The sequence below is a fragment of the Cucurbita moschata genome, unplaced genomic scaffold (assembly GCF_002738365.1).
Source record: "Cucurbita moschata cultivar Rifu unplaced genomic scaffold, Cmos_1.0 Cmo_Scf00044, whole genome shotgun sequence".
NCBI classification, from domain to species: Eukaryota; Viridiplantae; Streptophyta; class Magnoliopsida; order Cucurbitales; family Cucurbitaceae; genus Cucurbita; species Cucurbita moschata.
Window position 1 is genome coordinate 2,021,744 of NW_019268560.1, and position 27,078 is coordinate 2,048,821.

The 27,078-nt window shown below is 36.4% G+C and overlaps 4 protein-coding genes across 6 annotated transcripts in view; all 4 read right to left on the bottom strand.

Moving 5' to 3' along the window:
• The window catches only part of LOC111434338 (probable 3-hydroxyisobutyrate dehydrogenase, mitochondrial), an 8,749-nt gene extending 1,015 nt beyond the window's left edge, over window positions 1–7,734 (bottom strand). The window contains exons 1-9 of one of the 3 annotated variants that reach the window (XM_023071773.1): window positions 7,405–7,734; window positions 6,775–6,863; window positions 6,385–6,499; window positions 3,761–3,911; window positions 3,318–3,400; window positions 2,052–2,147; window positions 1,233–1,375; window positions 676–760; window positions 26–105 (exon numbers count right to left, since the gene is read on the bottom strand). In XM_023071773.1, coding sequence (XP_022927541.1) covers window positions 26–105; window positions 676–760; window positions 1,233–1,375; window positions 2,052–2,147; window positions 3,318–3,400; window positions 3,761–3,911; window positions 6,385–6,499; window positions 6,775–6,863; window positions 7,405–7,539 — 977 coding nt within the window. In that variant the 5' untranslated portion in view covers window positions 7,540–7,734. Of the gene's footprint in view, window positions 1–25; window positions 106–675; window positions 761–1,232; window positions 1,376–2,051; window positions 2,148–3,317; window positions 3,401–3,760; window positions 3,912–6,384; window positions 6,500–6,769; window positions 6,864–7,404 lie in introns of those variants that run through there. The other 2 variants (XM_023071774.1, XM_023071775.1) reach the window with 2 other exon arrangements.
• Window positions 7,735–9,504: 1,770 nt separating this feature from the next.
• Window positions 9,505–13,685, bottom strand: LOC111434262 (probable LRR receptor-like serine/threonine-protein kinase At4g20940). The gene is made up of 3 exons (XM_023071667.1): window positions 12,023–13,685; window positions 10,377–11,924; window positions 9,505–10,294 (listed from the first exon to the last, which is right to left on the bottom strand). The coding sequence occupies exons 1-3, from the start codon at window positions 13,080–13,082 to the stop codon at window positions 9,711–9,713; spliced, it is 3,192 nt and encodes a 1,063-aa protein (XP_022927435.1). The 5' UTR covers window positions 13,083–13,685; the 3' UTR covers window positions 9,505–9,710.
• Window positions 13,686–20,372: 6,687 nt separating this feature from the next.
• Window positions 20,373–22,959, bottom strand: LOC111434138 (putative pectinesterase/pectinesterase inhibitor 24). The gene is made up of 2 exons (XM_023071457.1): window positions 21,714–22,959; window positions 20,373–21,230 (listed from the first exon to the last, which is right to left on the bottom strand). Exons 1-2 carry the CDS (start codon window positions 22,735–22,737, stop codon window positions 20,554–20,556), a joined length of 1,701 nt encoding a protein of 566 aa, XP_022927225.1. The 5' UTR covers window positions 22,738–22,959; the 3' UTR covers window positions 20,373–20,553.
• A 1,656-nt stretch (window positions 22,960–24,615) lies between these two features.
• LOC111434139 (obg-like ATPase 1) overlaps window positions 24,616–27,078 on the bottom strand; it is a 13,218-nt gene continuing 10,755 nt past the window's right edge. Inside the window, exons 10-12 of the mRNA XM_023071458.1 lie at window positions 25,771–25,863; window positions 25,504–25,554; window positions 24,616–24,922 (exon numbers count right to left, since the gene is read on the bottom strand). Coding sequence (XP_022927226.1) covers window positions 24,824–24,922; window positions 25,504–25,554; window positions 25,771–25,863 — 243 coding nt within the window. The 3' untranslated portion in view covers window positions 24,616–24,823. The remainder of the gene's footprint in view (window positions 24,923–25,503; window positions 25,555–25,770; window positions 25,864–27,078) is intronic.

A 27,078-nucleotide genomic window follows, 5' to 3' on the forward strand; every position in this document is an offset into this window, starting at 1 on the left:
CCCCCCCCCCCCCCCCCAAACTTACATCTCTTGCGCCTGGGAGGTCAGTGGATGTTCGAGGCCAATTTCACTAGCTGATGCTGCTGCAAGGTTTAGATCTTTAGCCTGCGTCCAACAAGAAATCAGAGAAAGATTTTCAGACCAGTGAAGAAAGCTCTAGTTAAATAAATACATAAATTTTTAAATTTTTTTCAGAATCTGATTGTAGTAAAAAAGTGATCTTTGAAGAGTTTAAAAACACTAAAATACACCCTAATGAAGCCCTTGACGATATGAGCTCTTTAAATAATATTTCATTGAAAAGCACTACCATTATAAAAGCACAAGCACAAAACTGGCAAACCTCTCTTAAATTTAAGAGTACATACTACATAGACTTGTAATTTATCTTTTTTTGAGGAACAAAAACCCTTGCTCCAGAAAAAAGAGTATTTTCTCATCGATCCAAGCCATCATAGTTCCATACAAGAGAGCAGCTTAATTAGTGAAGACTGATGTTCAGCATAATTAATCAGGTCTCCAACGGTGTGGGGGCCAGTTTATTTTCTCCTTGTTCAAGAAAACAGATTGGAAATGGTTTTCAACATAAAAATGAAGCATCCTTCGAGCCATAAACTTACTAAAAAGCACTGAAGCATACGATTCCAGGGATATAAACAGGTTTGAATGACTAACCATAAGCTTTGATGCAAATCCACCATCATAATCACTCGCAGAGGGCACCTTCTCCATCACCCCAGGAACTGGATTGTAACTTTCACTTTGTATGCAATTATCCAACATTAATTTGCAGTAAGAAACCGAGTTTTAAAATGTATAAGGGCACAAAAAAGGGAGTCCAAGCACTGACTAAAGGAACGGACTTCAATCCTTGACGATTAAACCAACCTCAAATTACTCAGCATTCATCAGCTTTCATGAATAGAGAAGGTTTACCATGAGGAAAGAAATAACAATTTGATATTTTTATTCCTCCAAAACGCTATTAAACCAGGAACTTTAAATTTAAGATATATTTCAGTTCGTAATTTCACAGAAAAACTTCAATCATCCAATGCCTAGACTGATGATTAAAAAAACTATATGAATCAAAATAACAACATTAATTGTATATTCCACGCATGTCAGCAAACTTACTGCAACTGGGCCATCATGAAACAAATAAGAATTTTTTAAGTTGAATCTGCGGGGATGGAAATATTACTATGATCTCATTAGAGGAACATACATACCTACTCCAACAGCGAGCACTTGAAGAATTTAATACTTTGGTTAGAGTTTTTGCAGAAATCCCAAGAGACTGGCCTAGAGCCAAAGCTTCTGAAACACCAAGCATACTCACAGCCATTGCTAAGTTGTTGCAAATCTTTGCTGCCTATGATAGAACAATATTACAAGTATCAGAGTCGGGCAACAGATCCTCAGAGAATGACATTATACCACATGTTACAAAAGTTGAAATCAAACTTGATGGAAAATTAGGTAAAAAGACTGTAAATGATCGAGATGATCAAGGATAAAGAAAGCCACTGCAAGTTATACCATTTTAGTTGGTGGTTTGAAGTTTCATAGCTAACAAACTTCGATTTTCAAAAAATAAATGCGCATTACAACAAAAGAGAACATCTTTAGGCTGATCAAGTCTCCCTTAAATAGAGAGAACATGGCATCTACTGGTGGAGCTTTGACAAATAATGGCCATTTGTTGACTTTTCCAAACTACATATGTATAAATATACATTTTTATACCATGGAAGAGTCATTTTTGTTATCACGTTAAACTAGAAGCATTTGTTTTGTATTTAAGGCAATAAACGTTTGCAAAGCAAACAAGCCACCTATAACATTTTATTCAATAATCAAGTAATCATGAATCATGATGTGAGACCAAGCGCTCAACACTAGTTTTCTCACTTAATAAGCAACTGCAAAATACCTATATTTAGTATGTCATCAAGACCAAGCGCTGTAGCTACAATCATTTATAGAACTCACACCGGTTAAATCACCAGAGATCACAAACTTATAACAAAAGAAGAAATGAAACTTACCGAACCATTTCCAGCTCCACCACAATAAACTGAACTTTTGCCCATTGAAAGGAACAATGTTTTTGCAGCATTGTAAGATTCCTCAGGACCACCAACCTGAGGAGGATATGTTATCTTGTAGTCAGAAATTGACTAGGTTGAAAAAAGAATACGAAGTTGATAAAGAAAAATAACGAAGACGAGACAAACCTAGAGACTAAAATCCAATTAGAAATAAGATCCAAATTGTAAAAGCCACAAAAATTTTATGGCCATTGAAACAATTGTTCTCTTTTAAGCAGTTGCTTCCATTTCTGTTATTGAAAAAATAAAGCTACTTATTGTAATAACACTTAGAATTTCCCTCCTGCTTCATAAAAGGCTATTAAACCAGTCTCAAGTTTTGGTGTGATGTCCCACCCCCCTGGTTACAGAACTGCTATGTCATATAATTGTAATAGAAGCTGGTTTCTTAAAATAGAAGTAAGAAGAAGAGCTAGCAGCACAAACAATAAATGCACACATCCACGAACAGGAGGGGTAGACTAGTGTTCGACCAATCTACTGGTAAAAATTTACATAACTCTTCAGTTAGTTATCATAAAAGAAGAGGTGGCATTACTTTCATATTGAGAATCCCGAAAGTATAAAGATCAATTGTTCCCAAACTAGAAAATGTTTAGGTCAACAAAAAACTTCCTGTTAACTAACCAAATTTTCTATATAAATGAAAAATTGACCACACGATCCGCTCTTGGATGGCTGACACAAGAAGCCTCCTATTTAGAGGGGCAATAAACCAAAAACCTTCGACAGCTTCTCCCTGCGGTGAACCATTATTCATGTTCATTACTCTACTTTATCAGTCATGATATAACACCCAAATCAGATTATTTCAATGACAATACAAGAAAAAAGGGTTTATTACAAAGAAAATAGTGGAGCCATATTAAAACTGGAGTAGCAAAAGACTGTAAATTCAGAACCATTGAGTGCTAGCCAAGGCATCATGTTATCAATTTTTTCTTTGCCAATTGCATTGCCGTCATAAAAGATTACCACGTTCTACATCATGCAAGTTTCAGCAGGTCCAGGGGATTTGTCTAATGTCTCTATGTTCATTCCTTTCACACTTCAAGAACTTGTAAATTAATGAAACTAGATAAACATGACAATATTCCATACTATTTCCGTAAGCAGCATCTGCTTCTTTTGAATCAAAGTGGCAAAAAATTTCATCGAAATACAACACATACAAAGTTACAGAGGCTTAAAATGAAATCATACCATGAACGTAAGTGTCCCAGCATCAGCAGCTAGAACCCCTCCAGATACAGGGGCATCCAACATGACAGGGTTTTCCCAAGAATCTGAAAAATCAGTGACGAGATACAATGAATACACATAATTGCGGACTGAGAGATTAGGATTTTGTTTAATGATGGCTGGCTCGTTGAATTATTAGAAAATAGAAGCACAAATGATTACAATAAAGAACATAATATTATGGACTAAGAAAACAGAACATTATGAATTAAAAGAAAACAAATCAGATAGAAAATCAGTCATGGTGTCAGTGATTGTCATAAATATGCAACCTCTCTTCCATTTATTTCCTCGCCTTGCCTACTCAACTTGAAACCAACTCCTAATCTAAAAGTAAAAATAAGAACTCTCGATTATTGTTGTTAGGAATTAGGCCCTCAATTCTTTGATTCAAAACCAGGTACCTCTCTTTTCCTTTAAAATACGGCTGGATACAATTGCTGAAAGCTCTCTTGATGTTCGTGGATCAATGGTGGAGGAGTCTATTAATAACCACGGCCTTAGATGATAGCCACCATGAAGCAAACCATGTGAACCATTATACACTTCAAGCACCTACATGCACAAATTAGAATATTTATTGTTTTATAAAGTAGCTGACTATATAGACCACCATGGCACCAAGCGAATAAAAAGAATAATAAGGATGATATCTATCATTGAACTGATATATCTTTAAACTATTTCTTTGGCATTCAAAGTCGAATTCATTAAGCCTCTATCTTTCAAGCTATCTAACTCGCCTATTTTGTCTTGGATATGACGTTTGGAATCTTACTCTGCCAAACTCCTCCTTATTACACTTTTAGGAAGCACTTTAACCTTTATCCTCTCTATAAACATATAGCCCGACCAACCTTGGAAGAGCATAGAATTCCACCACAACTCAACTTTTGCTAAGAACTGCAAATGATCTAACCAAACATTTTCAAACCTAAAAAGGGGAGGGCCCATTTGTTGTTACCCGAATCTAGCCAACTCCACCACTCTGAAGTGATCAACCCAACCCTAGGAGACTAGAAATCTGTCTAATAAGCATGGCTAAAAGAGCACCTCTGATAGTAGGTTAAGTGAAGTTACCATTTTTCATGGTAATATCTACAAGAATCAAATCCTCAATAAGAGTATTAAACTGGAAAATGCTTCAGGTAATGCAGCACCCTCTCAAATTTTCAGAATCCATCTGACAACATTAAAATTCTCTCCTATACGCCAATGATTCATACTCAGGTCATAAAGATCACAAATCCCTTACCAAAACTTATCTCTACCCTTCGGTGTAGGACCATATAAGCCAGATAACTAACCGCTAAAACCATCAAAGCAAGCAATCTGAATGAAGATAAAGAAATCACCCAAAATTGAAATTGTCCTTCAGTGCCAATTGGACTATTAGATCCCAAGGTCTCAGAGTACCAAATTTTGATCACCAGGCAATTGATGCCATCATGAACTCTCCAAATATCCACTAGATTTGTCGAGGACCCATTTCCTTGCTTGTAAAAATGTTAGCCGCCTCTAGCAAAAAGCCTTTGTGGGCTCCGACTTCTTTTACAATCAGCCAGTTACCATCTTCAAAAATACAAACCTAAGCCAAGAAAGAAGTCCCCCTATCTAATAATTTAATTTCAGAAGGAAGAAAGTCACATTAGTTACCTTAAACCTTTCCTGCAAACTCAAAGCAAACAATGATCCAATAAATCAAATCAGAATAATCCAAAAAACCTCCAAAAGCATCTCCACAGCTTTAAATGTTTCCAGGCTCCAGAAGTGCAGGGGGATGTTTCTTAATTTAACCCAACTCTGTTAAGAAATGGCAACACTGGTTCGACCATGAATGAGGGGGCTCCAAGCTCTAACTTAATTGTCATAGGCCCAAAGGTGACCCACCCTTTATTGGTAACAAGAATACAAGCACACTCCACCAAAGGACATTTAAGGAGAGCTTTGTCAGGTTGAAAGGGATTTCAAGAACCTTACCCCAGCCATCGTGAAAGTCTCTTCGTGTAATCACTATGGTTTCTTCCCATTCAAGATGCCTCACATCTTCTCTGCTTGCTTCTTTTGTCGAGAAACCATGAGCCTCCCATACCTTCAAACTTCCATTTTTCCCATGTTTTTTTAACCATTTTTCAAAGCCTCTGCAAACGACACATTCTGAGAGATATATGGAGCCTTTTTCCTACCGATAGAGAAATCTTGTGGTCTGTCTTCTTCTAAAAAAAAAAAAAAAGTCACACAAAAGCGTTATGAAAACTGCCCAACCTTTGAAGTCTTTGTTATAAAGGATGACAATGTTTCTCTTGCCCCCTGAACTCTAGACTTTGGTCAACTCTACGAAGCTGGCTCTTCTGTTTGTCGTCCTTTGAAGCCAAATGAGGCTTCCGTTGTACTCCAATTTTCTAAAAAACTTTTGTGAGAGATGAGCACAGAGCAAGTCTTCCAGCGCGTCAACAATTGAGAGAACAACAATTTCTTTGATTGTAACTTCAAAGGAGCGTCTAATGTGTCATTCCATAATCTTGATGTACCTACCCTTTTTTTCTTGGACAAAAGAAATCGAGAAAACTTTATTTTCGAACTTCACCTTTTTTCTTTTCCATTTTTATCGATCCCTTGTCTATGAGAAAGTTGCATTACAAATATGATTTCCCATCAATGGTAGATTAGAGTGGTGAGAGACAACGAGGGACAAGATTTCACTTAGAGAGAGAGAGTACTTCATCTCCAACATCCACATGATGAATCATCTATCAATATAATATAATTCTTCCTCCCCTCTCATGGTAATTGCATATGTATATTATACATCTCATAATAATCATCCTGTACATACCTAGAAGTGCTTAAATAAACCTATCATAGAACATAATGTTCGGACTTGAATGAAGGAGAATATAGCATAAGGTCAAAGCATAAAACATGCAAGTCACAACTCACAACCTAATAAAATAAATAAATAGATACTGCAGGTAACATGATTAGACCCCTTCAGGAGGAAAGGGAGAAAAAATAGGTCATAACTCACATGAGAAGGAGAGGGTAGCATTGTAATGACAACGTCAGAAGCTTCGGCAACTTCAAAAGGCGTTTCTTTGGTGGCAACTCCCATATCTGAGTACTTCTCCATGGTATTCCGGTTTCTAATAGAAAAGAATATGATGCCACAGTTAATGTGAGTAAAACCACTCTCAATTTTTTAATCAAAAAGTAGCAAAATGTTTTCCACAGAAAAATATATCAGATGCAATTCACCAAATCCATGCTTGTTTCCTACTGTATTCACTTCCGTCCAATCATGAGAACTTGTTTTTTGGAGCTTTTGCAAAGAAATTAAAACAAATTTCTGAAATAAAAGGACAGTTTATCAAAATCTTTACAATTGCCTTTAGCAGCATCAGAAGATTAAGTACATTACATGTCATGTACAACCATTTTGTATCCAGCCTTTATTAGATTATTTGCCATTCTGGATCCCATATTTCCCAGTCCAATGAATCCAACACTCTGCAAAACATTATTAGACACACTTTTTATAGTCTGAAAACATGTCAGAACGGAACGTCAAAGAAGATCAAATCCACATTTCCTAACTATTGAATTGAGGAGCCAGAAACAAAGAATTAATTAGCAGTAAGCCACAATTTATCGACTCAAAAAGTATAAGATCTTGCGATAAGAAGTTGAGAGTGAGCCTATGCTTAAATCACAGGAACTAAAGATTGACTTTGACTTAAATTTAGATACTTAAAATTAATCCAATTATAGATATAAAAAACTTCAGGTTTAAGTTTTCAATTAATCTGATAATTGGAAGAAAAAAAACAGTAGAATTTGATAATCACGTTGTCGAGAACAAAGCATTCACTTAAACTTTGAAATGTTTCCAGCAGTTCAAACCGCAGATTTGCTAGTTCGTTGAATTCCATAAAAGACCGATCATCATGTGGCTCTACGGGCAAGAAATTACATTTCAGAGAGGGAGAATCTATCATAACAGTTTTCTCAATACCACAAACAAATGATTCCGAAGATGAAAAGAACTTGCCTGGAACGAAGCCGAAGAATCAGCAGAGAAGAATCTACGTATAGAAGATGTCTCACTCTCAACCGCAAAAGGTTTAAAACGAGATGATTTCCTCAGGCACTGCATGAAAGAAGCTCTGACTCTAGAAACCGCCATTGATGGCTCCTTCACGTCAGTTCACAGACGACGGAAGGAAGAAGAAGAAGAAGAAATGATCACTGAAAAAATCACTTCAATCGTACACATCAAAAGCCTATAAAGGAATCTTTTCGATCAATAATTAAGAACTGATCCGTCTTCGCATTGGCTTTCCCTTCCTGCAATTTACGACAGTGGCCTCGGCTTCTTCTCTGGATAGTGTTGATCCGACACGTCGTCGGGCGCCAAAGTGATGTATACAAAATAACTTAAATTTTAAGATAAGTTTTAATTATGATGTGCTTAAATATTTCTGAACTTCCAATTCTACCCTCCATTCCAACTTTTAAAATTATTTGAAAAATACCCTTCCATAAAATTTCCATGAATAACTTTGACTGTTACTCTCACTGATCCAATGATTCAAAGCTGTCGGTCACATTAGGATGCCATTCTCGAATACTTTTTTTCTAAAATATGAGATCTTCCTTCTCGCAATAAAAAAAAATAGGGTTGACAAAAAAAATTCGAGACAACTAAACTCATTTACTACCAATTGCTCGATAAATTTCTTATCGTTGAGGATGAAAATTGTGAGATTTCACCTCGGTGGGAGAGGGAAACAAAGCATTACTTACCTTATAAGGGTGTGGAAGTCTTTCCCTAGCAAATGTGTTTTAAAATCGTGAGGTTGACGACGATGCGTAATGGATCAAAGCGGACACTATATGCTAGCGGTGTGCCAGCGAAGACGTTGGCTTCCAAAGGAAGTGGATTGTGAGATCTCACATCGGTTGAAAAAGAGAACAAAACATTTTTTACAAACAATGTGGAGACGGTTGGATGAAAGTCTCATATCGGCTAATTTAGGGAATGATCATGGGTTTATAATCAAGGAATACTATCTTCATTGGTACGAGACCTTTTGGGGAAGCTCAAAGCAAAGTCATGAGATCTTATACTCAAAGTGGACAATATCATACGCTTGTGGAGAGTCATGTTCATTTAACATGGTATCACAGTCATGCCCTAAACTTAGCCATGTCAATAGAATCCTCAAATGTCAAACAAAGTATTGTGAGCATCAAAGACATAATCAAAAGAAAGAGTCCAGTCGCGATGAAGGGGAGGTGTTGGATGAAAGTCCCACGTCGGCTAATTTCTCGTGGGTTTATTATGAGACCTTTTGGAGAAGCCCAAAGCAAAGTCATGAGATCTTATACTCAAAGTAGACAATATCATACGATTTTGGAGAGTTGTGTTCATTTAACATGGTATCAGAGCCATGCCCTAAACTTAACCATGTCAATAGAATTCTCAAATGTCGAACAAAGTATTATGAGCCTCGAAGACATAATCAAAAGAAAGAGTCTAGCCTCGATGAAGGGGAGGCGTTGGATGAAAGTCCTATATCGGCTAATTTCTCGTGGGTTTATAATCAAGGAATATTATCTCCATTGGAATGAGACCTTTTAGAGAAGTCCAAAGCAAAGCCACGAGAACTTATGCTCAAAGTGGACAATATTAGACGCGTAGAATCATGCAAAATCTCGAACCCCTAAACCCATAAATCCGCTAGTTTTAGTTCAACTATGAATCTCATGGAGAGTTCGATCCTGGCTCAGGATGCACGCTGGCGGCATGCTTAACACATGCAGGTCGGACGGGAAGTGGTGTTTCCAGTAGCAGACGGGTGAGTAACGCGTAAGAACCTATCCTTGGGAGGGGAACAACAGCTGAAAACGGCTGCTAATACCTCGTACGCTATGGAGCAAAAGGAGGAATCCGCCCGAGAAGGAGCTCGCGTCCGATTAGCAAGGAGATAATGAAAGGTCATAGTATGGCCCATTCAGCTCTTCACATGAGCTGAAAGTAGAATGATCCAAAAGCAGTGGTTCAAGCATCTGAAGCCCATTTGGAACAAAAACAACAGAACAAAACAAGCAAAACAAGACATAAATGTCTTGGTCTGTATTCACAAGGTCAAAGAAAACAGAACTCCTCGTATTCATCAAATCATGTTCTTTTTCTACAACAACTTTCAGGTCGATGAAAGAAACTGAGGGAATATGGAAGCAGTTCTTCCTTCATCTACCTCAGAAAATAGAACTAATCTAATTCAGAAATGAGAAGCTAATGAGACATTAAATTCCCATAAATATCAAAGCCAAACAAACTCCACCCTCTATCTATATGGACGAAAGTTCTTCGTATATAGTCTTGATACCTGGTCGTTCCGATACCGTTCGAATGCATCGTAAACCTATACCGAGCACTTCCTTCATACCCTTCTCTGTGCCTGCTGCATTGCTCATTTCCGGTAACAATACGGTATCGAAACAGTCGGAGCCCCGCCCTTCGGCGACTCGTAAACGCACCCAATCTGTTAGATCGACTCCTCCTTCTTCACCGGAGATCACGTCACCAGCACATCTTCCAGTTAGAAGTTCCAAGAGAATCACTCCAAATGCATACACATCAGACTTGAAGGAGGGTTGTGGCTTCTTGGAAGCTGTCAACTCTGGGGCACGGTAACCTAAGACCCCAGCGTCGAGAATTTGTTCGATGGTGCCAGCATGAGTCATGAGGCGATGAAGGCAATAATCAGCAACGCGAGCATTCAGATCTGCTCCATCTAGTAGTACATTTGTAGCTTTAAGATTCCCGTGTGGAACGGCTCGATCGAAATGGAGATAGTTTAGGCCACGTGCTATATCGACCGCGATCTTGAGCCTTTGAGCCCATGTCAATGGACCTTTTCTTCCTGGACGATCTGAAGAAAGTTACATTAACTAGTTAGGCAGTGAAATATGTAGTTACAGCGGAACGGAAAAACAAATTAAGTCGAGAATTACCATATAGAAAGACTGCAAGATTTCCGGGCGAGATATAGTCCGAAAGAATGAGCTTCTCATGCTGTGTAGGTCCCCAATAATACCCTCTCAATCCAACGACGTTCGGATGTCTGATATTCGCAAACTTTTTCGCCTCCTTAGCGAATTCCTTTCTCTGCTTCGCTACGCCTTCTCTCAACCACTTAACTGTCAAGAACATCCCACTCTCTAATGTTGCTCTGTAAGAAGTGCCATGGCTGCTCCTCCCCAACACTTCAGCCGGAGCTCTTGATAGTTCCTCCGGTGTCAATGAGATTGAGTCGTCGAGAAAATGAATTTCACCAGCCAACCGATCAGGTGATCTCACATCGAGTCTTGCAAGGTTTTCGGCAGTAAACGAGTCGCCTGATTCAGGTGACCAAGAGAAATGACTGTTTTTAGCTGGGGAGAAACCAGTTCCTGCAGCTAGTTTCTCGTCCGGGCTGATCATCTCAGATGACAACACTTTCCTTGAAGTAACAAGATCCTCAGCTGAAACAACTAGATTGCTACCAACTCCGGCTCCTCCAATGCTCGAAGAGCTTAGAGAACTTCGTCTATGAACGTCCTTCATCGTTGTAGCAAGCTCCGGTGGATTTTTCCTTCGTATGCAGATGTAATGAAAGAAGATAGCAAGGAGGATGATGATAACCAAAGCAATCACACATGAGACAATTATGATTACTTTTACAATCGTGTTCATTTTCTTTCTCCTCGATGTATCGTCTGGATTATCGTTCGATCCAGGACTATTTGGAAGAATCAGTCTTGAATTTCCAGGATAGAACGCAGAACGTGGAAACTTTCTGAGATTTTCAGGGACGGTTCCTGAAAGATCATTAGATGAAGCATTGAAGTTCTGAATAGCACCCGACAAGTTTCGGGGAAGGGGACCTGTGAAATGATTCTGCGATATATCTAACGAGATCAACAAGCTCAGATCGGACATAGAAGTAGGCAACGATCCAGAAAAATTGTTTCCAGCAATATTCAGCATTGTAAGGCCAGTTAAAGATGTAAATTGATCAGGAAAATAGCCACCGAGTTGATTATCAGAAAGATCGAGAATCTCAAGGTTCGCTCGACCCGGGGAAGGAAGCAAGAACTTGACAGCACCACTGAGTAAATTATTCTCCAGATGGAGCTCTTCCAAAGTGGACATTGTGAGCAAATCAGTCAACAAAGGTCCATCAAACTGGTTATAGCTAAGATCAAGGACTCGAAGCTTCGGGTACTTGGCAATAGCACTCGGGAGCGGACTACTTAGAGTATTATGGGACAAGTTTAGGAAATTTAACCGCAAGAACTGTGGAGTTACCTCGGGGATCGGCCCTGTCAAAAGATTCTGACTGAGATCAAGAAACTCAATGTTCCCCCACTTTATCATCCTCGTTAAGTTTCCCTCAAATTTGTTATTTGAGAGATCAAGCACGACACAACTTCCAGTCAGCAACGGAAGATCACCGGTAAGCTGATTGGACGACAGATTGAGGACGCGTAAGGTCGTTGACGTGATCATACTTACCGACCCTGAACGATAAACCAAAGAAGAACGACAAAAGGCCATGTTAAAGAACATAAGAAGCTAGTTATAATGTTAACTAATGTAGCTAGAATCAAGTTAGTACCTGACAGATTATTGGCACTCAAATCCAGTTCGGTAATAACCGAAGCGTCGCCTTTTAATAGGTTATTAGGAATATCGCCCGAAAATCTATTGTTGCTCAGCTTCAAGATTTGGAGTTCATACACAAAACTAAAACCAGGTAGCTCTCCAGAGAGCTGATTGTAACTTAAATCCAATGTTTTCAAGTTTTCGAACAGCGATAACTCGCCTCCGTTGACCAATGATCCAGTAAGCTGGTTACGACTAAGATTTAAATACTTGATGGTATCAGAAAGTCGAGGCAAAAACTTCCCGTGCTCCGTGTCGGAGCTCGTTAGCATGTTGCTACTGAAGTCAACATGAGTGGCACCAGAAAGCATGAAAAATTCAACATCTAGTGTGCCAACAAGCATATTACCATGCAAATCAAGCACCTTAAGATCTGAAATGAGCTCAAATCCCTTGGGAATACTCTTAGTAAAGCCATTGAGAGACAGATCTAGATATACCAAGTTTGTCAGCTTAGTCAATGCGGTAGGCAACGGGCCAGAAAACGAGTTACGACTCAAATCCAACGATCGGATTGATTGAAGACCAACAATCGGATCGATACTACCCGAGAAGTTATTGCCAGCCAATGATAAGTTTTGCAAGCTTGTTAACTTACCAATCTCCTGTGGTAAAGATGAATCAAAAAGGTTATTCGAGATATCAAGAAACTCTAAGCTTTGAAACTCGGCTATATTGTCCGGGAACTTCCCCGTTATCGAGTTATTCGACAAGGAAAGCTTCGCAAGCTTCGTGAGATTCGAAAACACATTCAAATCTACATCAGCTGAAAGGCCTAAATTATCCAACACCACTCCAGCAACACTTCCACTGTTGCAAACAATGCCATTCCAAGAAGAAGGACAGCCATCAAAATCAATAGACTCCTCATTCCACGAGCTAACTACAAAGCCTGTTGGGTCATGCTTGATACCCTTCTTGAACTCGAGCAGAGCCAAGATGTCTTGTGAAGGGAGCTGAGCCATAGCAGAAACAAGCAAAAGAGACAACACCAAAACCCACATGGCCCTCATTTCACTGCTCAGCTCAGTAAGCAAAAGAACCAACAAAAGGGCAAATCCAAGACAGCTCCTAAGCTTTAGATTCTTACAGACAACGAGCTCAAACCCAGAATTTTACCAATGAAGCAAATAACATATACCTAAACAAGCAAAATAAACAACACAAGCCGTGTAGCTTCAGAGATTAAGCACAGAAAACGCTGCATTTTCCTCACAAAAACGAAAAACCCCTTTTACAGAGCAATGCAGGCACACCCTTTACCAATACCCACAACAAAAGGACAAAAACATGGAACATCAGAGAAACAAAAGAGGATTACAAAGCTACTCCATACCTTTTCTCACAACCCTGAAACACAGAACATTGAGCATAGAAAACCCAGGAAGAAGAAGGAAATGGGTGTCCAAATAAAGAACAGGACAGCATTAAAGAAGATGGGGGCAAGATATTCAGGCACCCAAAAACCCTAAAAGAAGTGACATTGAGCTGAATGTAGAGAGTAGAGGAAGTTGAGTTGTTTGTTTAATGGAGGGCGTAGGCGACTGCTCAAAACAAAGAGAAAATGACTTTATCCGTTCATTCACACGCCCTGTTTACTCAAGCGAGTGCATGTGAGTGACCCAAACAAGAACCCCACCGCGCTTCAGCATTCAACCGATTAGGGAAAAGCGGAAAAAAGAATTCATGGGGAAAATCAAATTAAATAAATAAATAAATAAATAAAACCCCTCAATTTAGATTCCTTCTTTTGAGGTGGTGCAGTGGCAGCTCAGCAGACAGCAAACATTAGAGTACGCGGGAAAGTGCTGTCTTTTTTCGTGGATAAATGGAGCATTTAACCGCCAACGATGAAAATGGAGGGTATCCAATTTTTAGGGAAAATAATCATGGGTTATTGTTTATAATTTAAATTTAAAAAATAAAAAATAATTAAATTATTCTCAATCGAGTGACAACTGTCGTGAAATTACAAACCCAGCTCTCGAAAGTAGAACATATACGAAACCAAACCGTGAAATAACAATGGACCAATTAGAATCTTGCACTTAAATAGAATTTTCATAAGAAACATGTGAGTGAAGATAAAAACGTGTGAAAAAGACCCATGTTAGCTTGTGACGATAGTTTTCGCTCTTGGGTATATTGCACGAGAATGTTAGGTCATAAAATGATACCAAGAAGCACTTACAGATAAAATGGGTAACATTGTCATGTCGAAATCCTTCACCAGGAATTATCTTGTTCGGATTTCGATTCCACAACCTAATAAGCTTTGGCTCACGAACAGGCGCTGGATCGAGATTTCCTTAGAAACGTAGAGTGGAGAGGAAAGAAAAGATTCTCGATCGATATGGAGATACACGAGAGATACAACGGAATTAAGTGTTGTAAAAGATGCATGAAATATCAAGGTCATCCAATAATGGAGATGGATTATAAATTATAGTTTGACTTTTATACATAAGACGAGTTTGAATATTAATATTATATGAAATTATGAAACTATAATGATTGAAAAACTCCCGATGTGATTAATGAAGCTTCAAAAAGTAATAATGTAAATATAGTAATGTATTTATTTAATGCATGAAAATAACACTTACAAAAAAATGTCTTTTTTAATGACAAAATTCATTTATTATCTAAATTTGATTATATATATTTATATATTAATACTATTTTCTTCCAAATTAATTATTTGTAAATATATATTTTCACGAATTATTGTCGGCATTTATTGTAAAAGAAGTGCCATGTAGGATGGTGGGACCCACTAGTTCCTTTTGACTATGTCTTCTTTGCTGGCTCAGTCCCATTGGTCCAGACAGGAGAGAGGTGAAGTAGGTGCAAAATATAATTGTAGACTGAAAATTGGGACCCACCTTCAACCAGTTATAATAAGACACGTAGACTAATTTGTCTTTACTGTCCATTTAATCATGGGGCTGTGGTATGTGTAAGCATGGGAGAAATAAAGTGGTCCCCACTAAAAAAGCGTAATTTAAAAAGTATTATAAAAATATAATAATTTAAAAGATATATTACTATCTACCTATTTCAACCTAACAAATATTAAAAATTATTTATTTATGAAATTTTAAATAAAAATTTATAAAATTTGATTTATTTGATTTTAATAGTAGTAATGATTATATATCATATCTTAAAATTAATCATATAAATGACATCTATTTTACGCATCTTATAGCTCAATAAATAATTTACTTTTTTTCTATAATTTTTAAAATTTTAAATTTGTCCATCCATTTAAACAAGTATTAATAAATGATGAAATGAGATTAAAGGTAAATTAGGTCAGAATTTAGAATAGTTTGAATTAGTCAACCTATTCGTAATTAGTTAATATTTGGACAAATAAATTGTCCCACTAACCCAGCTTAATTTAAAAAATATTATAAAAATATGATAATTTAAAAGATATATTACTATCTACCTTTTTAATATAAAAAAAATTAAAAATTCTTTATTTATGAAATTTTAAATAATTTTATTTATTTGATTTTAATAGTAATAATAATTATATATCATATCTTAAAATTAACTATATAAATGACATCTATTTTACGCGTCTTATAGCTCAATAAATAATTTACTATTTTTTTTCTATAATTTTTAAAATTTTAAATTGATCGTCCATTTAAACAAGTATTGATAAATGATGGAACGAGATTAAAGATAAATTATGTCTTTGAATTAGTCAAAATATTCGTAATTAATTAATATTTGGACAAATAAAGTAGTCCACTCAACCAGCTTAATTTAAAAAGTATTATAAAAATATGATAATTTAAAAGATATATTGCTATCTACCTTTTCAATATAAACAATATTAAAAATTCTTTATTTATGAAATTTTAAATAATTTTATTTATTTGATTTTAATAGTAGTAATAATTATATATCATATCTTAAAATTAACCGTATAAATGACATCTATTTTACTCATCTTATGGCTCTACACAATAAATAATTTACTTTTTTTTTTTTCTATAATTTTTAAATTTTATTAACGATGAAATGAGATTAAAGGTAAATTATGTCAGAATTGAGTAGAATGCTAGTCTGAATTAGTCAAGATATTCGTAATTAGTTAATATTGGGAGAATATATTAGTTATAGAATATACCTTAGATATTCGTAATCATTAATATTTGTCTGGTATGATTTGATTAGTAGTATATTTTATTTTATTGTCAAAATTGAGTTAGTTTATGTTTTGCTTATTTGTAGGTATTAGTTGTAGCTTATATCCTATTTAAACGTTGTAAATATAAATGAAGATTGAACGTTGGATCCCAATTTTATTTCTCATTTTAAGTCTATATTATTTTAAGTAATAATATTTTCAGATCTATTCACACTTTTGAGTGGTAGATATTGTGTCAAAATTAAAGTAGAACGTGATATCGAGGTACTAGAAATTTTATTTCAAGCGTTAAAATAGTAGATAAATGGAAGAACGTTTTCGAATTGTCTTACCTCACTCGATATCTGGTGCTCAATTTATCTTGAGATACTCTCAATTTCTCTCGAATTCTTTATTCGGTGCGTAAATAACCCATAAGTAAATTTTCACATTTAATTATTATATAATGCATTATGTTTCTAAATTTTGTAATATTACGTCATATTTACATTAACAAAGTAATTTAATGATTTTATTTTGAATTAAAATATTTGGTTGAAGAAATATATCCACTTGTCAATGTTAAAATAGAAGAATAAAAACTCAATTAAAAACACCACAAAACATTGGGGACCAACTTTTATATTAAAAGCCAAAAACAATAAAGGTAAAAACAAAAAAAAACACAAAAATTGTTATTTTACGTGTAATATAAAAATATTTTTGGAATAAATTGGATTTAGAGACAGTTATTTTATAATCTAAAGGATATTAAAAATGGTTAAAAGACCATTTTGGCCTTGTATTATGTAATATCGTGATCGTGGATAAGGGAACAAGGTCGGTTTATTGTATTTAAAATTTATTGTTATTGACGCGTTTGAATTTTAATTAAATGGTAAAAACAAAAGCAATTATTTTTAGTTTCTAAAATTCAACTTAGCTTTCGAAAATATTAAAAATTGACAACAAAATCGGGAGGTTATAGATGGAATTAGGGATATTACTGTCTCATCTCTCGTTATAATTCTATCACACATAATTTTTCATTTATTTTGTCACGGAATTGAGTTTTACCATCTTTAAAATATATGTATGTATATAATAAGTTCATTTTGTGACTATATATGTGATGTCTCATATTGGTTGAAGAGGAGAACAAAACACCCTTTGTAAGAGTGTGGAAACCTTCTCCTAGCAGACGCGTTTTAAAGCCTTGAGGGGAAGCCCAAAAGGTAAAGCCAAAAGAGGACAATATTTGGTAGCGGTGGATTTGAGCCGTTACAAATAGTATTAGAGCTAGACACCAGATTATGTGTCGATGAGGAGGCTGTTCCCCAAAGGGGTAGACACGAGACGGTGTGCCAGTAAGGACACTAGGCCCTGAAGGTGAGTGGATTGTGATGTCCCACATTGGTTGGGGAGGAGAACAAAACACCGTTTATAAGGATGTGAAAAGCCTTAAGGAAAAACTCTAAAGGTAAAACACAAAGATGACAATATCTGTTAGCGTGGATCTGGGCCATTACAATATATATATATATATATATATTATACATAAAAAGTGAGGATTTGGGTGAGGTCAAGGTACGGGATACAATCCTCATTTTCATCTCAATTAAGCTAATGTAGTAAAATCTTTTCTTACTCCCTCCTTCGTTTTATGTTTAAACAGGGATTCTACACCATGTTTAAGCTGAATCTCAATAGAGTTTCGACCCATAGTTTAAATGAACATCTCTTTGGAACCCGTTTCTTCTCGTTAAATAAAGATCGTTTATCCTTCATTTATATAGACGATCTTAAATGACGGTATTTAATTTATTTAATAATATGAAAACCAAAAAAGAAAAGAAAAAAAAAAGAAAGAAAAAGGAAAGTGGGTAGGAATTATAAATATAGAAGTGAATTTGGCAATGTATGGAATATTCCACCAAATGGTGGGTTTGGGTGTAAAGCTGAAGTGTGGAGACCCCTTTCTTTCCCTTTAATTCATTCGTTACAAAGCTGTCGGCTTGTTTTTAATAAAGCCATTACCCACACGGCAAAAGCCCCTTTCAAACATAAATAATAAATATTATATATTTATATATTCTTTTTATCTTTTGTTTAAATATTTTTTTAGAAATTAAATTACTATTATCATTTGAAAAATAAGACTAATTAATCACCATTTCAAAATTTAAAATTACTATTATTACTTTTAAATGTTCATTTTAGTCTTTGTTTCATTAAATTTTAAAATTATTATCTTATATCAATTCGAAGAATTATGTTTAGCCCCAAACGTGCATTATTTAGAGATGCATCACTTTCATACACATCGACCCTGTATCACGTTTAGGAACATAGAGCCCAAGCGTGCATCATTTTGAAATTCATCACTTTCATACACATTGACCCTATATCACTTTTAGGCTACACATAGCCCAAACGTGCATCATTTCGAGATACAGCGCTTTCATACACATCAACCCTATATCACTTTTTGGCCACACAGAGCCCAAAAGTGCATAATTTCGAGATTCATCACTTTCATATGCATCAACCCTATATCACTTTTAGGCCACACAAAGCCCAAATGTGCATCATTTTTAGATGCATCGCTTTCATACACATCGACCCTATATCACTTTTAGGAACACAAAACTCAAACGTGCATCATCTAGAGATGCATCACTTTCATACACATCGACCCCTACATCTATTTTAAGAACACAGTGTCCAAACATCCCGCATACGACTAAAGTTCGAGATACTACGAATGGAATAATCAAACTCAACCTACTCTCACCATCAAAGGAAAAAGAAGAATCATGTGAAGACATATAATAGCTTTTAAAATTGGCATCAATACTTTTCATTAAAAAAGTATATATATCATTCCAATGCATAATGAAAGTCTCTTTCTCTCTCTTTTTCAATTTTTTTATATAATTTTATCAGAAGAAGTCAACCAAAAATGTTTAATGATTAGTACGGATCTCCTGAAATGAAAAATTATTTTTATTCGGGGTATTTTAGTCATTTACTAAATATTAGGTTTTTATATTTTTTCAACAAATAAAGATATATTTTGTTATTTAATATTAAAATTTTTCATTTCTGTTCCTAACCTTATAGCCTTTTTCAACTAGTCTCGTGGGCCCAGTCGCCAAGCCCAACGGGAAAGCCCATTGGACCACTGCCCATCGACCATGGTGGGAGGGTTGCTATCGAAATATATCGAAACAAATAAACGAATAAAAAAGAACAAATTGAGAGGAGAATTTCTTAGAATAGAAGAAATCGAAGAAACTTAAAAGCACTATATTTTTCAATAATAGACCTAAACCGTAAACCCTTAAACTTTAAACAAGTTAATAACTTTTGTTTGCTGAGTCAATACACGGTTAAAGACCGGTATAAATAGAGGATCTAACCATATAAACAGGGTAACAAAAACTTACTTCGATCCAATACAGACTTAGTATTAGAGCGTTGTGGTGTCACAGTCGCAATGTTCTTGGCAGCGGATTGGAGATTGTGCAGCACTAAGTGAGTCGAGCCAATTTGAAATCACGTCGTCTACGGCCCGATGACGTATTCTCAACCGGCTTCGTTTTGAGAGGAAAGTTTTAGAAAATAGGGCAGAGAGATTTTCGAATGATAGTTTAAAAGCAATTTCATAGGCTATAAGCGAGAAAGACTAATTCAATGACTTAGAACATATCTTTATATAGGGAGAATTTGACAACTAGTCATGTCCCCCTATAGTAAATTTTGAGGCGATTCCAACCTCGCAAGCCTAGACATAATTTCGCCGAATAGTTATACAAAATCGAGATAAGGAGAATTGACTACAAGTCGCATCCCCTGTAGTACATTTTGAGGCAATTCATATCTAACAACTCTAGACATGATTTTGTCGAACAGTCGCAAAAAATACAATAGCAAAGCAATACAACATGAAATCAAATAAAGGGTTTAGCGTGAGGTGGGCAAAACGCCCTAGACGATCATGACCATGACACCTAGCACCACTCGAATGTGAGTTTTAACGTTGCGGGTCTACCCGGGTGTCGCGGATGAAGTCCGAAAGGAAGCCACTACATCAAGACAATTTGTTTTCATGGTTTTGAAGGGAGCTGATAAGAGAATTACACTTTGAATGCAACTTAAAAGACCTCATAAACATTAAAAGTGTCGAATTCAAGCCCAAAAAGTGGACAGAACTTTCTCAGTATATGTTCTTATCACAATAACAATCAATCAAATGGTTAAAAAGAAAGTATGAAACAACAGAATTTGAAGACAAAAGCATTTAGTGGAACTCCATGAAATGAAAATGAAACTCAGAGGGTGGCATTGAAGGGGACTTGAGCCTTTGAGATCCAATCTTTACCGTGAATGAAAGAGGAAACAGTGAATTTCTTGGCAGTTTTGGTGTCAATATTCTTCAAACCTTTCCATTTCACTCTGTTGGCTGTGGAAGAACCAGGGCCTTTGTTTTGAAACTCAGCATAGAAGATGGTGTCTGGTGCTGATGTTCCAACCCATGGCAGCCAGCCAGTTGGGTGAATCAAGCTACCGAAATCGTTCTGCATAAACACGGTCGTCGAGTAGTTCTTCCATGGACGACCGAGGTAAGTTTCGGTAGTTTTCAAGTTTTCGAACGGTTGGATTGAAGAGTGTTGTATTGAAATGCCAGTGTGTTGATTAGGATCAAACCGGCCTTGAGCAGTGATTGTGTTCTTTTGGCCTAAAAGAGGCAACTTTGGTGCAATTTTGCAGTTTTGTAGGACTACTGCTGAGTTTCCAAAGATGAAATCGACCGTGCCGTAAACCTTGCAGTCACGGTAGAATTGACGGTTCGAGTGTGCATAGAGAGTGTCTTGGTATGCATTCATTTGGCAGCGGTAGAAGATCGATTGGTCCGACGTCGACATCAGAGCAACCGCCTGGTGTTTGCTCGGTCCAGCTGTGTTCTCAAATCCCATGTCTATGGCAATGAAGCCTTTTCCCTTTGCAGCTGCACAAAAAAACACACTGTTAGATTCTAAGCATGCTAGGAATCACGACTCTCCACACTAGTATGATATTGTCCACTTTGAACCTAAGCTCTAGCTTTACTTTAGGTTTACCTCGTACCAATGCTCCCCTCGAACAAAGTACACCATAGAGCCTCCCCTAAGGTCTATGTGCCCATCAAACAATCTCCCCTTAATCAAGGCTCGACTCCTTTTCTAGAGTCCTCGAACAAAGTACACCCTTTGTTCGACATTTGAGGATTCTATTGACATGGTTAAGTTCAGGGCATAGCTCTAATACCATGTTAAGAATCACGACCCTCCACAAAGGTATGATATTGTCCACTTTAAGCATAAGCTCTCGTGGCTTTACTTTGGGCTTCCCCAAAAGACCTTGTACCAATAAAGATGTATTCCTTACTTATAAACACATAATCATTCCCTAAATTAACCAACGTGGGACTCGTAAGCTTAGAAAATGTTACCAAATGTTGCAGTAGAAAATGTTGGCGTCCCATCTATGAAGTTGAGCCTGCCAGTTACAGTGGTTGAAGTCATTCCATCGCCAATCATCACTACATTCCATTTGTTCTTCACAACTTCAACATTCTCCTTGTAAACTCCCTTCTTCACATAGATCACAGTTCTCTTCTTGCTCTTATCAGGTACAGCATTGAGAGCTTCAGTGATTGTTTTGTACTTCCCCGATTTGTCTTTCGCTACGACGATGTCGGCCTGCTTCCGGAGATCCTTTTGAGCTAGCTTCCGGAGTATCGGGCGCGCCCAATCTCCATTGCTATGTCGATCTTCATAACTCATCAATCGTCGTAGACTGAAAGAATCCGTTAGCTTCGAAAAGAAGGACACAATGGCAAGGCCATTGCTGGTCATTTCAGTAGAGTTCTTCAAGTAATTTGCGATGACATTCGTCAAAGCGAGATCGACTTCCTCGAGCCCGTCGATGCAAGTTTGCTGGTAAGTAGCTGCTGAACTTAGCCATGTTTTCAAATCATCCACAGCTTTCAGCACTGTAATCTCACTTGATGATAATGAGTCATTTAGATGATCTATTGCCAAGTCCAAAAGTTCATGACAACTTCTCAAAGCTAATATGGTCTTATTATCAGTTGAATTGGTAATGGCATGCTCCAAAAGGTAATCAGCCACTCGCGACAGTTCACCGAGCGCGAGTTGAACCGAAAACTTGGCTATTTGACCAGGGTCGAGGTGGGACGAGTTAGCTAGAGAACCAAAAGCATTCTTACAAGTATCGGGATACAAAGTCTCATCACAAACTGCTTTTATCGAAGTTGAAAGAGCCTCATTGTGATTGTCACTCTCGTCGTTCTTGGAACTATTTCTAGTCCCGAACACAACAGCAACAACAACACCAACAAGAACAACAGAGGACAAGACAATGACAATGACCCTCTTCCGAGTCCTTCGGCTAGCGTCGAGCCTCATTTGATCGGATTCATCGACCTTACCATAAGGTCTAAGGAGAGACATGCTGTTGCTGCTGTTGCTGCTGCTATTTCCTCGAGTTGTTGTATGGATAAAACGCTTTTGGTGAGATGGGAAGGTGGGGATTTTGCAGAACAATATATATAGAGAGAGAGCAGATTTGAGTGAAGAACTTAACACGGTTTGACGTGCAAGGCACTAGAGCATTGCAATGGCTATGCTTAATTTGTTTTGTTTGTAGTTTCAAAGTTCATACACGGTTTAGAGAACTGCATCTCACGTTGCAGCATGATATCAAGGAACCTAATAATTTGTTCATTTTTTTTTCCTTTGCATCATAATTATAATATACATACAAATCTTCTTCTCTGTCCTTCTCTCTCTCCCACAAAATTTGTTCAAACTTTTTTATTCATTAATACCTCCAGCTACCACTAACTGATATTGTTCTCTCTTAGCTTTTCCTTTTGGGCACTAGCCGATATTGTCCTCCCTAGACTTTTCCTTCCAAGCTTCCTCTCAAAGATTTTAAAACTTGTCTGTTATGCAGAAGTTTCCATATTGTCCTCCCTAGACTTTCCCTTCCAGATTTCCCCTCAAAGTTTTTAAAATGTGTCTACTACGGAGAAATTTCCACACCTTAATTGTCCTCTCTAGATTTCCCCTTCTGGGCTTCCCTTCAAAGTTTTTAAAACGTGTCTGCTAAGAAGAGGGTCCTCTCTAGATTTCCCCTTCTGGGCTTCCCTTCAAAGTTTTTAAAACGTGTCTGCTAAGAAGAGGTTTCCACATCTTAACGTGGGATCTCACACTGAACTTGAACTTGTCATTGACTTCTTGCTTTCAGCAATGGGCTAATTTCCACCGATATTGAATGATTAGTATTATATATATTAATAAAATAAAATAAAAATAAAATTAAAAAAGTCAGAAGAAGAACTTCAAATGAAATTGTAACTGAGGGAGGAAGTAATGTAGATTTAAAAATCAGCTAAACACAGCACTGGTCAACCTTTAGTGTTTGTTTTGTAGGGGTGGTGGGTGTCACGAAATAATTAAAATTTTGTATGCCAATTCAAAATATACAAAAATAAAGATTATGGAGGAAAGGTTGATTTATTATATAGCAAATTGATGATTAATGGATTTTATGTTCATAGTTCTAAATAAACAATTGAGACAAATAGTTTAGAACTTTGGAATCGAAAAGGGATATATCAAAAGGGGCAACGAGTAAGAGGCTTCGCTCCCATAGATCTAACACGTCTTCCAGGAAAAAAGTAATAATAAGAAAATGAAAGTGATCCATATTTATAAGAATATTGAGGAACAAAAGAATTTCTATGTGCGAGTTGTATGTACTAATTAGAATCTTTTTTCTAGTACATCATGAATTTATCTCGAATATGGCAACTCGCCAAATAAAAGTTAATAGAAAAAAGAATAGAGGTATTACTAACAAAACAGCTACGAGTAGATTCAAAAAAACGTACCCAAAGCACCCACACCCACCCGAACGCCCAAACCTCGGAGACATTACGAGTTTTTGGTATTAAGCTTACTAGAAGGTTTGAACTTAGGACTCTAAACGAGTAGTAGTTCTTGTAAAAAGCTTGGAAGTATAAGCTTCAAGGCAGTTTAATTTAAATTTTCTTCCTTCTCATTCCTCGACTATTTAAGCCAAGAATATGACATGGGTGGCGGCGACGACATTCGAAATGATCAAGCCACTGTATTTTCTCGACTCGAATCAATTCAAACAACCAACTCGGAATCTGCCAACATCAAACTTCTTGTTCTAAACATATCATTTTAGTAAAACGGGAAAGGGGGGAAAAGAAGATCAGGAGAAGAGAAATCAAGAGATGAAAAGATGACATACAGTTTTGTTTATATACTGCAATGTTTGATCTGAGGAGAAATGTGAAGAACAGTAAATATCACGTAGGGTTTCTATAAATTTAACTTAAAAACAGAGGAATTTCTTTATAGCAACGCTCAAACAGGCTACTAAGTCCAAAATTCAGGGTTGATTTCAGTAAGACATTAACATAACCAAAAAAAGAAACAGGGGACTCGAGAAATCTAATAAATAAAAGAGAGTACAGAGGATCGATATTACGTTATATGGGACTCATTTTTTGCCACCTCCGGAAACATTGAATTTGAAGAATATAATGTCTCCATCTTGGACCACGTAAGTCTTTCCCTCTTGTTTGTATTTTCCAGCAGCCTGTAAAAGAAGGATGAGAGGTAAAAGAGTTTTAGTCCCCCTGCTACAAATAAAATAACGAGGGATATGTCATCGGGCTGGTAGCTAGGATTGGAACTTATTTAGATCAGAGACGGAGTCCTAATACAATTTCCATGCAGATGAACTCCGATCAAGAGATCAGAAGTTTGAATTAGATCAAAGACGAAGTCCTAATACAATTTCCATGCAGATGAACTCCGATCAAGAGATCAGAAGTTTGAATTAGATCAAAGACGAAGTCCTAAAACAATTTCCATGCAGATGAACTCCGATCAAGAGATCAGAAGTTTGAATTAGATCAAAGACGAAGTCCTAATACAATTTCGCAGATGAGTTCAGAAGTTTGAATCACCCACCATATTTTAAACTCAAAATAAAGAAGAAAAATATGTATAAAAATGATAACGCTGCATCTTGTAGGTTGGTTAAATATGGAAATAATTTGTCGATGATTAATTATATTTTTATAATATGATCATTTATCAGAAACTGGTTTAAAATTAACGCTTTTCTTAAATCCAAATTCTAATACAGCAAGAATCAAGATTGAATATATATACCTTGACTGCCGTCTCACTGCCAAGTTCCTTGAGATCCTCAAATTTCATAACCTAAAACCAACATAAAAATTAGGATAACATCCTACGAAAATTTCAAGATTATAAAAAAATGATAGTTATAAAATATCAAAAGCCAACATAAGCATGAAAAAGGTCAAAAGGCCTAATCGATCTAACAATCACTCGGCCTAAACATGAGGGCTCTGTTTACTGACGGACTGCAACTAAAATTGTTTAAATATAAACTTATGGAAGGCTCAGAATAACCTCAGCACAAATGAACCCTTTCTCAAAATCAGTATGAATTGTCCCTGCAGCTTGAGGAGCCTTTGTCTGTCGTCTAATTTGCCAGCATTTCACCTGCAAAGGTACACATATATTCATCATTGGATCAAGCCAACAGTTACGACAGCAATAAATAGGAGACTTAGACAGCAAACAATCACAATTTCAGACATTTGCAAAAATCAAAGGAAACAAACTGAAGGTATTCTACATTGAATATATTGAATAAATTTAATAAATAGTAAATACGACCATTAATGGGGAGTAACTTGGGAAGTGCCAAATCTAAATCAAAACTGAATAGGTATAGTTTTTAGTTTTAAGTTCTGGAAATGAATTATGGTTAAATTAGTATTTCGACCAAATTAAATAGAACAAAAAAAATAGTCAAATTCGATTGAAGTTTCTGAATTGTGATTACAATTTGGACGCCGAGAAAACTATTTAAAAGGAAAAGGTGAGATGTGAAAACAAGTACAGAAACATAGAACTCATCCAGTGTTAGCCGAACTGAACAAATCGGGGTTAATTCAATTAGATTTTTCAAAACTTTTGGTTTGGTTGTCTATTTCATTCTATATAAAGAACCAATCATTTCAGTAAATACTTCTCCAAAACTGACAGAAACTATAGTTTTCATTACTAAGATTTAGCTAGTCCTAGTTATGACTTTGGAAACTCATTTGAAAGGCGTGGGAGAGTACATCATAAAATAAATACTATATATCATAACTCATTACTACCATCCCATAAATTTCCAAAACTGACAGAATCTATATAGTTTTCATCCCTAAGAATTAGTTAGTCCTAGTTATAAACTTGGAAACTCATTTGAAAGGTGTGGGAGAGAACTACATCATAAAATAAAGACCATACATCATAAAATAAATACTACCATCCCTCTACTTGACCAGAGTTATTATTATTATTTTATTGTAATCATGCATTGTTTTGTTCCGAAGTAAATCATGGGGCGGTTCGTCCTATTCAGATATTCACGACCAAGAAACACTGGATTCTCTTTCGGGTAGGTTGAAAGGAGAAGGAAGGCTGGAATGCCAACAGGCGTCTATTATTGAATTCACCCGACCCGATAGTACCCCATTTTTGGAACATCCAGTGCCAAAGTCACTGAATGGGTAAGTCACCATTCCCTAAAACGGACTATGTAATGGACTTTCCTTAAGAATAAATGAAAGGAGGCAAATTGGGGCATACAAAAATAATGCCCAAAAAGCGGAAGCCCAAAACAGCACCAAAACACCTAACACAAAAAAAAAAAAAAAAAAA